Source organism: Typopeltis vanoorti, chromosome 18 (genome assembly GCF_054136105.1).
Source record: "Typopeltis vanoorti isolate ZY-2024b chromosome 18, IOZ_Tvanoo_1.0, whole genome shotgun sequence".
Taxonomy (NCBI): Eukaryota; Metazoa; Arthropoda; class Arachnida; order Uropygi; family Thelyphonidae; genus Typopeltis; species Typopeltis vanoorti.
The window spans coordinates 68,866,483-68,881,636 of NC_143566.1; the positions used below are offsets into that span (position 1 = coordinate 68,866,483).

At 35.3% G+C, this 15,154-nt stretch overlaps 2 protein-coding genes across 10 annotated transcripts in view; one reads left to right on the forward strand and one right to left on the reverse strand.

Moving 5' to 3' along the window:
• The window catches only part of Trs31 (trafficking protein particle complex subunit 31), a 331,260-nt gene extending 322,385 nt beyond the window's left edge, over nt 1-8,875 (forward strand). For all 3 annotated transcript variants that reach the window (XM_090408257.1, XM_090408259.1, XM_090408258.1), the window contains one exon: nt 8,554-8,875. In XM_090408257.1, the coding sequence (XP_090264383.1) occupies nt 8,554-8,652 (99 nt within the window). In that variant the 3' untranslated portion in view covers nt 8,653-8,875. The remainder of the gene's footprint in view (nt 1-8,553) is intronic.
• Nucleotides 1-15,154, reverse strand: part of LOC150096750 (uncharacterized) — a 326,095-nt gene that overhangs the window by 34,876 nt on the left and 276,065 nt on the right. Inside the window, exon 6 of one of the 7 annotated variants that reach the window (XM_090408267.1) lies at nt 9,628-9,691. The exons of the other annotated variants lie outside the window; for them this stretch is intronic. Within the exon in view, the coding sequence (XP_090264393.1) occupies nt 9,665-9,691 (27 nt within the window). The 3' untranslated portion in view covers nt 9,628-9,664. Of the gene's footprint in view, nt 1-9,627; nt 9,692-15,154 lie in introns of those variants that run through there. 7 annotated transcript variants of the gene reach the window in all.

A 15,154-nucleotide genomic window follows, 5' to 3' on the forward strand; every position in this document is an offset into this window, starting at 1 on the left:
TTTGGCAACCCCCAAAGAATTGGTATGAGTCTTTCATCTTAAGTTTCAAGTTCGGCATGCCTTTTGTTCTCCTTCGCTTTCTTTTGATTGCTGGCCAATGGAAAGTTGTTTGAACTCTTTCTGACTGACTTCAGAGATGTTTACACTTGGAGCCTGCATGCCTTTCTCATACCTACAAGTTTCAATAACAATCTTTCTAATGCTGCTATATGTACAGCTTCGGCGACAAAAACGTTGCCTTTGTTTTTAACACACTAACATATGCTTATTAAAGCAGTATATACAGTTAGCTTCAAAAGAGTTATTTACAAAAATATCTAATACAAACTATACCGAGACAAACAAAGTTTATTTTTTTACAATATTCACATGGGACTTAACCTAAGTAAAAAATCGATGTAATATGCTTGGAATATTTAAGCTACAATCGAGTTTTTACACTTTGGTTATAATCATATTCACTCAGCTTGCTGTTTGACTTCCACTGATCCAAATTAATTCATTTACCCAGACTTATAAGAAAATTACTGATTTGACAATTTTAACAAAAAATAAATAAACAATAGCAATACACTTAAAGCGAATTAAAAATAATACAAAATAATGATAAATAAAATATTATGTTTTCAGTTTTATTTAACTTTGTAAGTAAGGAGGAACACATAAGAGATTGACCAAAAATCGCTCTGCGATTGACGGGTTGAACACCCCTGCTATATATCCTTGTGGTCCAGACACATTGAATACATTTTTAGTGAATCTTAACAGCTGACATCCTAAAATAAACTTTGCTATCAATAAATGAAATAATTATCTCCCCTTTCTAGATAAACTAGTGACATGAATTCCTAATGGCTCATTGTCTTTTTCCATTTAAACAGACCGCTCATACGGGAAGATATTTACATAAGCAGTCACATACCACCCTTCTAAACAGTAGTCATCCTCAAAACACTTACTCACTGAGCTGTTTGTTTAAATGACACAGCCTTTGAAACTGAGCTCAGGAACCTTTGCAACACTTTTTAGACAATGGCTACAATCCATATAAAATACTGTGTTACACCCGTCATCAGAAAAACCATTCCCATCCCATATATTAAGGTTACATCAGAAAAAATAGCCAAAGTTCTGTGTAAATATAATCTCTGTGCTACTTTTAAGCATTTTATTTGGCTAACTACCTTCATCCATTCTCCTAAAGATCAACTTCGCACTCTTGCTCATCCTGGAATGTAAAAATTCCTTGTACCTGCACTTTGTCCTACTTTGGACAGACTGGTCGAGTAGTTAACATCTGCCTTAAAGACACAAAAATTACATCCAGAATCATCTGTATAGCAAATCAGGATTGGCATGGCAGACTATGCTCTGTATACTCTTTCACATAAAATTATATAGAGGTAAACATTGATATTACATAGAAGTTGTCATAGGTCTGAGAGACTCTATTTAGAATTAGCATCAGCTATGAAGCACTCTCTCCTAACCTCAATTATGGTTGCATTAATTTGGGAGATTGTCATTTTGAGATCTGGTAGTCTCCAAATTAACTATATGGTTATCCAGCAGATTATAGGGTGCCATTTGGCACCCTATATGGGCTGTGGGAGGTAGATGGCACTGGTGTAGTTGTGGTTCATTGTAATTCAATTGTGGGTTGTGGAGATAGAGTTGTAGAGTAGATGCCCTCCCTCAACGAGTCTTTGGACTCTCTGGAGGTGTTGAATAATAATAATTTAAGGACATTATTTCTGTTTCACTTACAATTTGAATTGTTTTCAACAGTTATTTAGTACTCTGTGCCTTTCACAATTATAATTGTGCTCTGAAGTTGCTGGGTAGAAAATCAGCAAATGTATTTTTTTCTCTTTTGGTGTTGTTTATACTGTGAAGTGCTATTATGAATAGGATATGGGTTATTGAAATGGTTGGGAAAGGTATCTGGGCCATATTTCCAAATAGAGAATGATATCAGTATTATAACCATATGTACAGTGAGCTTAAATGTGGCATTAAATTTTGTTTTCCAAAATATTGCCAGTCAACCATCATTTGGCTGGAAATAATAGGGAAAAAAAAAAAACTCCTTAGTCCACCCACAGTACTAAATTACTTTAGGTTTAAAACCTTTCTTGGCTCAACTTATCTTCTGTTTCTTTAAATAAAATCTTTACAAATAAAGTGGATAGTAGGCTGAAGTGGCATATTTATAGTAGACTGTTATTGGGATGGGGTTGATTTCGGATTATAGGTTAAGGTGTTCTTTAAAGGGATGATTCAAACTGATAGTAACGTGTGGAGATGTTTAAGGTCAAATTATTATACACGAGGAGTGATGAATTCACTGATATAAGGAACTGATTGAAATATGCTATTTCTTTATGGATGGAAGAAAGTAAATTACTTTAAGCAATTTGCATGGCATTTTTCCTAAAGAGTGGAGACAATGAAGATGAACATTCATTTTTCATGCCACTGTAAAGGAGAGCCACAAAATTGACTGAACTATATGTTTTGAAAATTTTATATATATATATATATATATATATAAAAAATGTAAATCCCAGAAACAGAACTGAATTCTTTAAAGCAAAATATAGTCTGGTATAGATTATGTGCAATATTTGAGACAACTTATGAAAAATAAGTAATGACTACTTACTTATCCTCTTAGTGCCTTATGGCATATCAGGCTGAGATCTGTTTCTTTCAGTACCTGTCCTGAGCCACCAGTTTGGCTTCTCTCCAGTTCTTTCAGCCAGCCAGTTTTCTTTTCTTTGTTTTCATTTTCTGCCAAGTTTAGGCCTTCCCCTTTTCAGTTTTCCTTCTCAGATCCATGTCAAGACCACTTTAGGAATCTCTCTGCTGTCCATTTTCAGTACGTGTCCAATCCATTTCCATCTCTGTTTTTTATTTCATTGGTGATGCTTTTTTGTGCAGTCAGTTATGTAAGTCAATATGAGAGCAATAATTGATAAAGTGATGTAGATATCCTGCAGGATGATTTAAATCAATTGGCATTGTAGGCAAAGGATAATGATTGTCAATTTAATGTTGCAGAATGTAAGGTTATGGATTATCATATTGATGCTATTGGTTTGCAGGAAACTGATGAGGCTAGGGACTTCGGGATAATGACAGAAAAAGAGTTAAAGTTCAGAGGGGCATATTGCGAAAGTTAGTAAAATAGTTCAACAAATTATTTGGATGTTTGGAAACACTCTAACAAGTGAAGATAAGGAAGTTATTATCCCTTTTTATAAGGCTATGATTCGGCCACATCTTGACTACTGTGCACAATTTGGTCACCTGGGTTTCTTGGGGACCAAGAGGTTGTCAAAAAGATTCAGTGACGAGTGACCAAGATGGTGACAGGTCTGTGGAATACTCCGTATGAGGATAGAATGGAGGTTTGTGGGTTACATAGTTTAATTGACAGGTGGAAAAGAGGGGGACATGATAGAAACTTTTAAGATATTCTTCTTCTTCTAGCTTTACAACTCTTTGAGTTTTAGCTTGCAAAACAATTTTTAGCCATTCTTTTCTTTTATGTGCAATATTCTTCCATTTTAAGATATTAAAGGGTTTTATAAAATAGATGCAAGTAAAATATTCTCAATATATGACAAATAGTCAGAGAACTAGGGTCTATCTGTGGAAGTGTGGTGATTTGGGTCTCCTGCGATGAGTCTCCAGACTTTATGGAGATGCCATAGATAATAATAAAAACAACTATACAATATTTTATCAAGAAATTCAATTAAAAAAAGTGAAAAGGAAGGAATTACTGCCAAAATTAAAAATTTACCTTATTTAATATTCAGATAGAAGAGGGTATTATGTAGTCATATAAATAAATAAAAAAAAAAAAACTTCAAGTAATCAATATTTCAAATGTCTCGGATCAAGTACTACAACTTTAACTATGGCATATAGTATGTCCCTTTCAGAAAATCAGTCCAGTTTCACTTAATAGCAGTGCTTTTATAACTATCAGTCATGAAACAGGTGGATGTATATAGACATTTATGGCTATTTGAAAAAGAAATGACTGAAAAAGGTTTCGCCTTAGTAAATGTTTTAAAAAAGGTATTTTGTCAAACCAAATGTTTCCGTAAAATATTAAAAATATTTTGGTCCCAACGTGTAACAAATTTTCTTTTAATTTGTCAATGACTCAAAAATTGTTTGCAGATGCCTTAACTGTTATGTGAGTGAAATGAAAAGTTACTGTGTAAAAGAAAATGTAGAATTTAAAATTTTATTAATTCTAGATAATGCTCCAGGTCATCTTTCTTATATCAGTGATCTTCACCAAGTTCAAGTCATGTTTCTCCCTCCAAACACTACCTTCATTGATCCAACCAATGGATCAGGGAGTTCTTGTAGTGTTTAAGGCTTATTATCTATGGAAAACTTTTTCACACGTCATTTCTGCTACTGAAGGAAACTACCAGACTCGTATGCAATTCTGGAAAGCATTCAATGTTTATCATGCTGTTAAAAATATTGCTGTAGTTTGGGACAAAGTGATCTCTCAATGAGTGGCATATGGAAAAATACATTAAAACGTTTTGTGTACGATTTTTGAAGTTCTGAAAAAAAATGAAGATTTTGTAAATTGACTGAAGAAATAGTGGGCCTGGCAAACAATCTGAATCTCGAAGTGATGATGATTATAGTTCAACTCATATTAAGTGCCCCTGAAGAGGAGCACTTAATATGAGTTGAAACACGTTGTTCCTCGAACTGGAGGAACAACGTGTTGCAGAAGAGGAAAAAGAAAACAAGAAGAGGTAGCAAAACAATTCACAGTGACGGGTCTTGCAGAAATGTTCTCTGCATTCTCAAAATGGTTAAAGACATGGACCCCAATGTTGAACAGTACTTATTAGTAGAACGGAAAGTACATGATGTGTTTGCTTGCTATAAACAAATTTATGATGAAAAAAAAAAAGAAGAGGAATAAGCAAAGTACATTGGACATTTTCATCAGAAAAACAAAGGTTACACCAGAAGAGCTACAGCCTGGTCCTTCATATAGGGAAGGTAATGAAGATATATGATTGTGGAGGAAGATCTGGTTGATTATTCTCCTGTTTTATAGTGGTGGTAATGCACAGTACAGTTTTATAATGTTTAAAAATTAAAATGACAGTATACGTATTACTGTTAAGTCCCTAATCCCTATAATTCCGTTGATTTAATGTATCGACTTACGTCCGAACTGACTTATATAGGCATCAATGAGACCTGATTGACTAAAATGATATAGTTACAGGGATAGAATGTAAAGATATTGTATTTTCAGGGAGGATAGAAGGGGCAGGACAGGAGGTGGGGAGTATTGCTGATGATAGCTGCAGAATTATGACCAACAAAATTAGAAGTTAAAGAGGATATTAGGTCTGAGGGAGATGGTTCATTTGAGGCTGTGTAATGTGAGATAGAGACAAATAGGACAAAATACGTTGTTTGGTGCTGCTATAGACCAGGGGAATCCACAGAAAGATGTAGATGCCATGTAACAGCATATCAGCCTAATGAATGTAGGGTGAACAATTATTATGGGAGACTAACTATGGGGACATAGATTGGAGAGAGGAAAGGGGGAATGGCAAGATGGAAGTGGGATTTATACAGTTAAGGGATAATTACATGAAACAACATGTTATAGAGGGGACATTTGAGGGTGTTGGGTCTGATAGTAGCATCAGAAGATATATCAATAACCAAGATACGTAAGTCGAGGGATGACTATTTCTTTTGGTTCAGTCACATTCCTACTATGAGCATTGTTTAAAGTCATTCTACCACAGTCATTTTTCCTTTTACTTGGTACATAATGAAAAAATTCTTTTGGATTTAATTTGGCCTGTTGGGCTAATTCTCTCTCATAGTCTGATTTGGCCTTCCTTACCATACTAGTCACCTTGCTTGCTTGCACTTTGTACTGCTCATGAGTATGCTGATCACTTTTTTCTTTATATTTCGTCTACAATGTTTTCTTTTTTTTTTTTGCACTGTTGCTTTATATCCCTACTCATTCACTTAATTCTTTCCTTGTAGCTTGAGAAGCTACAAGGAAAGAATGTTAGTAGTGCATCACAAGTGGTCAGAGATTGCCTGACCTTGTGTATGCAGTCTGATATTACTACTCTCAAGCAATCTCTGACCACTTGCCATGCACCTGACATTCTTTCCATATAGCTTCTCAAGCTATGGCACTGTTTCAAGATGACTCCTGAGTCTCTCATAATCACCAGCCTTGTAGTTGAACATAAACCCCTTCTTGACAGAGAACTCCACGTGTTTGGCAGCTTCTGCATGGTCACTCTCCCCAGTTGGAGGCAGAGTCTATCTTAGTTATTGATACATCTTCTGATGCTACTATCAGACCCAACACCCTCAAACCCCTTGTCCCCTCTATAACATGTTGTTTCATGTAATTATCCCTTAGCAACCATATAAATCCCACTTCCATCTTCCCATTCCCCCCCTTTCCTCTCTCCAATCTAAGTCCCCCCATAATAATTTTTCACCCTACATTCATTGTGCTGATATGCTGTTACATGCTATCTACATCTTTCTGTGCACCCAGCAACGTATTTTGTCCTATTTGCCTCCATCTCACACTAGACAGCCTCAAATGAACCATCTCCCTCAGACCTGATATTCTCTTTAACCTCTAATTTTGTTGGTCATAATTCTGCAGCTATCATCAGTTGTCCTGTCCTGTCCCTTTTATCATCCCTGTAACTATATAATTTTAGTCAATCAGGTATCATTGATGCCTATAATTTTTGGCCAAGTTGGTTTTACCAGAGCAAAAAACTTCTCACCTTTATTCTTGAATCTTCTTGCATTTGTGTACATGCATTTCAACATCCCTTTGTACCTATAGTTACCCTTTTGTAATGTCATTACCAATCCCTTTAAACTGGAGGCCTGTGAAATCCCATTTGGCATTGCATAATCATTATTTTACCCATGCTCGTTTATTACAGGGGTGGCCAGACACGTGCTTGATTTTATCCTACCTAATATTTCTGGTTTCCCTGGTTTAGCACTACCACACTCTCACTAAACAACACTTTCTCCAAACATCTAACTCGAAAACCATTTAAATGTAATCTGTCAGGCATATATAAGTTCTTTCATTCATCAAATTCACTCCATATATCAGTAAATTGCACACCGTTCCTCCTGCACAATCTTCTCATTGGCAGTCATGGGCCTTCTTCTCAGTTCTGTTCTGTTCTATCATACCAAGGCAGCAGACTCACAATCTTTACTTTCTTGCTTTTCATTTTCACTTCTGCTAACAACTCTTTAACATCTTCTCTCATTGCATATTTCTCACCTTTCAAATCATTTGTGCCAGCCAGTACAATCAACTCATTTGCTCTGTTCTTCTGCATACTTACAGTGTCACTAATATCCTTTTGGATGTTACATAATACCACATCTGGAGATGTGGTATTATGAATGTTGATTACTTAAGCATTATAAAAAATTTCAAGTTGACAAATAAATAGTACTAAAAAAATTTGCATTTAACCTTTCAAATATCAAGCATATAAATCCTGTTACTGTCATGTCTGCCTGAATTTGACTGTCCCAAATTGCCAAGCCATTCTTTATATACCTTGTAACAAAATGCACCACAGGATGGCAAGGAATGGATCAGATGACCAAGTTGACTATCTGTATATTATTTATAGGTTAGGTGGAAATCTAATATTTAACTAGTTTTGACCCTTATGTGAATAAAACCTGGCAAATAATTGGTATATAATTGTCCTCCCTTAAAATCGATTCATTTGTCAGTTTCTTATTTCACACCAGAAATTTTTTGAGGAAATGTGAGGGTATGTAGCAGAATTTTTTTTTTTTTGTTTATTTTTTAATGTAAAAATTGTTTCACATATGTCAATTACCCATTGGTGCACTTAATGTTGCAGTTATAAATGCTACTTTGATGGAAAAAAAGTTAGCATTATTTCCTGGATAATGTGCCTAGTAAGGCAATATATCATTTGGGAATGGTTGCATGAGAGAGATTTTACTTCATTGGCTTCCTCTCTCATCGCGATTCAGTTGAATTGCATTACTGTAGGAGATGGAATGAAATATTCTGCAACACAAATATTGAAATAGACATTTGCACATGACTATATCCCATTGAAAATACTGCTTGAATTCTGTTCTCCAAGAAGTTCAGTTGTACATACATATTTGGTCACTCACTATATATTTGCATATATAGTGAATGGCTAAATATGTGTACAACACAAATGAATAACAAATATATATTTAATATAAAACGTATACTTACACACTATAACAAAATAACAGTTTCTCTGATTTCATGTTGCCTGCCATTGCATAATGTATAGTAATATATGGTCAAAGAAACGTTGAGTGTCATTCCGTTATTGTACATAAGCACTTTTCATGCTTATATTTTTTGATTTTTATTCCTATTGATTTTTTTTTAATGCTTCATAAAGCATTTATGCTAACAGTACTTTTCATTATTTTGTCTAGCCTGCTAAAGTTACAACTCACTGGCATAAAGGAACAACGTTTATGATCAAATTTGATGATTCTGTGATTGTACGTGATAAATCTGTTGATGGAAAATAAATGAGGAAAGGTCATTGTTCTTCTCTGATTTGTATACAGACATTGTGTAAAGATATTATTTAATGTACAGTATTTGAGCAGTGTACATAATATTGTTATTAAAAAAATACTTCGTGTATATCAGATGTCTTGAATCGTACTATAGTGACATTAATTTATGGTTGTTTTATTATTTAACAACTTTCTTGGTTAATTATACTAAATAAATACCTCTCCCATTTGATATTTGTTTCTAATGTTTTTTTCTCACCTTTCCACATGAAAATAAACACAATCAACTGTCACTTCATGTTATATAGAAAAGTCAGCATTTGCTCCCTCCCCCCAAAAAACTGGATCCTTACATTAGGTTCTTTTAAGCACAAATATTGATAAAGTGCTTCATTGATTTGACTCATAAATAACATCTGATATTTGCTGATTATTATGCAACAATAATCATTCAGCATTATTTAGGATTTCACTCTTACTGGTTATTACTCCATTTTCAATGGAGTAATATTTTCATGAAATTATGTTTTAAGGGTTAAAAGTTACTCTTTCTGACTTATTCATTGGTAAGATATTTAGATTTCTTCTTACATTTAGAAACAAAATCAGTATCATTCACATAAATTCATTATTAGAGAAGTATTTTTACTTATCAATTATCCTTTAAAGCTGCAAACATGTACAAGTAATGGGAAGCTAATGTTTTCACCTCAACCTCGTGCTCTATTTTTGTTCCAGATTAGATTGTAAATCTTTAAGAGGTATGTTCTTTTATTTAATCACACATACACACACTTTTTTTTTTTGTTTATAAAATGCTATACAAAGTGGAAGATATTTTCATAATCACACCATCATTCAGCCCAGCAATATTGATTTTAAAACCACTAACATGCAGAACCAGGCTGTTTGGCTCTTGTTTCAGGGCAAGAACAGCATCATTGGAACAAATAAATGGATAGATAAAATACAAAATGCTTCCTTCCCCCTCCCCTCCCAAGTAGATAGGACAGCAAAACTGTTACCATCCCTTATATCCAGGGCACATCTGAAAAGATAACCAAGAATGCTTAATAAATATAATTCCATATCGCCTCACATTCATACCATAATCAAGCTAGCAACCTTTCTCTATTCACAAACTCCATCCTTTATCATATCTAGGAGAGTATGAAGTACCCGTACTTGCGAATGGCTTACAATGAATAGACAGGAATATCTGTTGACATCCACTTAAGAAATACATTCACCACCATCACTATGGTAAGCTGGGAATGGCAAACCATGCTTTAGACACCCCTTTACACAAGAGTATATGAAAGAAAACCAAAATGCTACACAGAACTCACAAGTTGGGGAGACTGCTTTTGGAACCTGCAGCAGTTATGAAACTGCAAGAAGTATGACTGTATTAATTTATCAAAAATCTGGGAGACAGTCATTTTAGGATCAACTTAATACTTATTAAAATCTCTTTTTCAAGAAATAAGCGGCACAAAATTAGAACTTCAGTTCTTTTGTGTTGTCTGTTATAATTTTTAAAAACTGTTTCTGGCGGCCTGGCTGGCTGAGTTGTTAGCATATCTGCTCTCCAGCCAAAAGGTTGTGGGTTCGAATTCTGCTGTGGGCATGGATGTTTGTGATTGTCTGTGGAAAAAACTAGTGGTGGTAGAATATTGGAAGCTAAATAACATTAGTGTATATATATATATATAGATAGATATTGTTTTCCTTTGACATTGTGAATTAAACTCAGAGCTACAGATGAAGTAAGTATCATTACATTCGAATGCAGTTTGAATTGAGAACAGTAAAATTTTGGAACTTTTAGCATAGTATTACATCAAACTTGTTAATACATTTGCAACCATTTAGCAATAGGCTATTGCTTGGCATCTTGTATCCATGCTGCTTTAGTGATCAGTGCCGACCCATTGCAGAACTTATAGCACATTGATGCCATATAAGCAAAGTTTAAGGACCTATTAATACTTTTCTCTAAAAATGTTAATTTTTGATTGTTAGTATTTGGGGGAACACTTGGTGAGAATAAGTGTTCCCCCAAAGTGAGAACCTTGAGAGAACAGAGGCAGATAAAATGAAAGAGGAGAATTAGGCTTGGTGGATTTACAGTTTAACTGTAAAAGGATGCCACTACTGCTGATATTTGTAAAAGGCTTATGGAAAATGGAGGAAGGAATCAATTCGTTGGAGCCAGTGCCCACGGAAGTACTTGTCAAAAAGATAAGACCTCAAGGATTCCGAGGAAGATTTTTGATACACTGCCCCAAACATTGAGAATAATATTAAGGGAAGAATGGTGAAAATGTGAGTGTAAGAGCAACAATGTTATATAACTGTGTTGATGATGGGAATGGGCTTTGTCATGGAAATGTAGATGAGGAGAGAGGGTGATTTTGACTTTCTGTTTGTCTGTCCGGACCCACCAAAAGTGTGCAAAGATGTCTACATGTATAAGGCACTTGAGAAGTATAGAGATCTGCAAGTCGTTCAACAATGTCATACAGACTGCACACAAGAGTATACAAAAGAACATACAAGTAGATTATGTCTGTACACAAATGCTAGTAGTATCAGAAACAAAGAGGTAGAGTTTGTTGCTTTAATCAATATGTTGGGACCTCAGATTGTAGGCATAGTAAGACCTGGCTATCTGAATCAGACATACTAACTGGTATTGAGTGTAAAGGGTACAGTATTTTTAGGAAGGATAGGAGAGGAGGGGGCATGTTACTAATGATATTGGATTACTTGAATCCAGTTAGAGTTGAGACCTATGACTGTAATACTGCTACTAACGGTATTTCACGTGGCAGTGAGTTTGAAGCCATCTGGTGTGAGGTGGAATTTAACAAGATCAATTACATAGTGGGGTATTGTTAATAGACCTGATGGATCGGTTGCTAGTAATGAAGAAATGCATCACCAAATAAAAAACATGAGCGTGAAAAGAGTAATCATAATGGGAGACTAATTATCCAAATATTGATTGGGGTAGCAGTACAATCTCATGAGAAGAATGAAAATGCATTTATGAGCTGTTTTGGGGCAACTTCCTCAAGCTGCATGTTGACAGAAGGAACTCGAGGTCAAAGTGTTAGATTAGATTTGATTATTCTGCCTCCAGTTAGTGACAGTGATCATGCTGTATTCACTTGGGAAGTGACTAAGTTTATGAATGTTCTATTTAGAAAAGGTTACATGCTGAACTACAAAGCAGAAACCCAGACCAATTTCGACCTTTATTGAGGTCTCATCAGTGGGAGCTAGGCTAGAAATACCAAGATTTAGTAATGCAGAGGGATCAGCTAGTCTTGCATAAATTGCAGGCGCAAACTTGACATTTTGTCTGTTTGCTTACTTGGAAAAAAAATGGAGTAAAACCAAGTTTAAAATTGCTTGGTATCTTTAACATAACTATACCCAAGTTAAAAATACTTTCTACATCTATATCTCCTCCGAGATTTTTATTTAATAAGGTTATAACACCTTATGGTAACTGGTTTTGGTAAAATACTTACAAGCTCTGCATTACTAAATCTTGGTATTTCTAGCCTAGCTCCCACTGATGAGACCTCAATAAAGGTCGAAACCGGTCTGGGTAGTGGCCCCTTGCCTTTAATACAAAACATCATACATCCCCTTCTTGGAGATGTGTTTTGGCATTAAGGGTAAATATTAAGATTAGTGATCAGAGCTTGCTCCACTTTTACCACGAGTTGCCTTGGTCTTGCACTACCTGTGGGATCAGCTAGTCTTGCATAAATTGCAGGCGCAAACTTGACATTTTGTCTGTTTGCTTACTTGGAAAAAATGGAGTAAAACCAAGTTTAAAATTGCTTGGTATCTTTAACATAACTATACCCAGGTTAAAAATACTTTCTACAAAGCAGGAAATTATGACCAACTGAGGAGTATACTGAGTTCAGTGGAATGGGATCGGTTGCTGGATGGGAAGAAAATCGACAGTGCATAGGAAGCATTTAAACATACTTAAATGATGCAATATTAGAATGTGTCTTGAGAGTTCGAAGAATAAATAGGGTAGGCGTGTAATCTTATTAAACAAGAGATTCGTAAGAAAAGGATGATGTGGAAGGAATACCGTGTGCATAAGGATGTCCATTATGAAAATTATGTTATAAGCAGCAGGCTAGAATAGTCACAACTGTTGTATGGCAAGCAAAATCTGAGTATAAAAAGAAACTTGCTCTGCGTGCTAAAGACAACCCACAAGAATTCTATCGATATGGCTGCAAAAGAAAGTATGGATATGAAAGAATGACTCTTCTAAATGCAGATAGTGTGAGGGTAACAGATACAGAAAAGGCTGTTCAACTAATGAGTGCTCATTTTGTTAAAAGCTATCAACCTGGTGTATGCGATATTGAGCTCACTGCTACTTCTTCACTGAATGAAGAAACTCAGGTGTATGAGGATCAGGTATCAGAGCTGTTGCACAACCTGATAACAATTCAGCCATAGGGACTCATGGGATATCAGCATGTGTGCTAAAAGAGTGTTCAGCTGAACTGGCTATTCCTTTGACCAGGCTGTTTAATATGCGTCTCAAAACAGGAATGGAAAGAATGTATGGTAATCCCATTGCATGAGGGTGGTGCAAAGACCAATGTATCCAACTAATGACCAATTAGTATCTCAGGAGTGGTGGTGAAGATTTTGGAAAAATTGGTTAGGACAACACATTCAGAAATAGGTTGACAGTGAATCTCTATTTTGCAATGAGCAATGTGGGTTTACTAAGGGAAGGTCATGTTTTAGTAACTTGCTCACATTCTATAACAATGTTACTATTGAACTAGACAAGGGGAATGGATACACCATGATACTTTTAGATTTTGCAAAAGCTTTTGACAGAATACAGCATGGTAAACTGCTGCATAAATTGGAGAATATGGGTTTGAGTTATAGGATATTAGCATGGATAAGAGGATGGCTGACTGACAGATATCAAAAAGTCGTATACAGGGAATGTGAGTCTGCAAGATTTAAGGTAACCAGTGATGTACCACCAGTATCAGTGCTTGGTCCACTCTTATTTAATCTGTACATTAATGATATTGGAAAGGATTTGACAAGCGACATACAGCTATTTGCTGATATACAAAGATAGGTAGGGTAATCAGGAATACTGCTGATATGCAGTACTTGAATGATTTAAATAGGCTGGAAATAGGTCATGGGAAAATGAATGCCAGTAAATGTAAAGTCATTCACTTTGGCATGATTAGATATCCAATGTTATATTATATTGGTTGGATTATGCTAGAAGAAATTGATGAGGCTAGGGATCTTGGAGTGCTAGTAGATAGGAAGTTCAGGGGGCCATGTAGCAAAGATTGTAAATACAACTCAAAAGGTAATTGTAATGCCAAAACAAACGTTCACATGTAAAGATAAGGATGTTATTTTGCCTCTTTACAAGGTCTTGATAAGACCTCACTTGGACTATTGTGCGCAGGTCTGGTTTCCATTGTGATTTTGATATAGTGGAGAGAGTGCAAAGGAGAGTGTTAAAAATGATATCAGGATTATGGAATACTGATTATGAAGACAGATTGAGAATTTGTAGACTGCAGACACTAGCAAACAGGATTAATATGATTGAGATCTACAAACTTCTGAAAGAGTCATACAGGATTTCGTTTGATGGAATTTTTCCATTTATGGATGGTGAGGAAAGGATAAGAGGGCATCCTTGGAAGCTGAGAGCTGATTGGAATGGATTTCTATTGGATGTTGTGAGTGCAAGCAGTGTGAATGAATTCAAGAATAAATATGATAGCTGGTGCATGTAGTATGTGGCCTCCCTCAATGAGTCTCTGACTTCCTGGAGGTCTCTTTTAATAATAATATTCTAAGGTTGGGAAGATTTGGGATATTTACAGATCAGCTGCCGAATAGGTGTCAGTAGTGCCTTACCAGGTACACATTCTAGTATGGATTTCTCTAAACCTTTCTAATAATGGAAAGATTTGGAGAAATGGAATGCATGCTGGTGGTCATTGATTAACTAATACTTTGTCAGCAGACTTGTATTTCCCCTTTTCTTGATGTATGGAAAGAAGTAATCACACAAATTAATTTTTTTATAAAATACATAAATAAATCATACAAATTATTAGTTTGTGTGCAGAGAAATTTAATGTTCTACATGTTTAGGTGATAGAAATGCACAAGCTTTCAATAACATAGTAGAGGTAGCAATTAAGCCACTTAAGCCAAGAAAATTGAAGTGAAGTGCATAATCCTTGCAGATGTCACAGAATAACCTCTTTGCAGTGATGGAATCAATCTGAAAAGAAATTTCAGATTGATTCCATCACTTCCAGAAGGTTAAGTCTCAATCCTATTTTCCCCTGTTTGCTAGTGTCTGAAGTCCACAAATTCTCAAACTCTCTCTCTCTTCCATGATCCAAATATCTTTAACATACACACTCTCTCTCTCTCCACTGTATCAGAATCACCA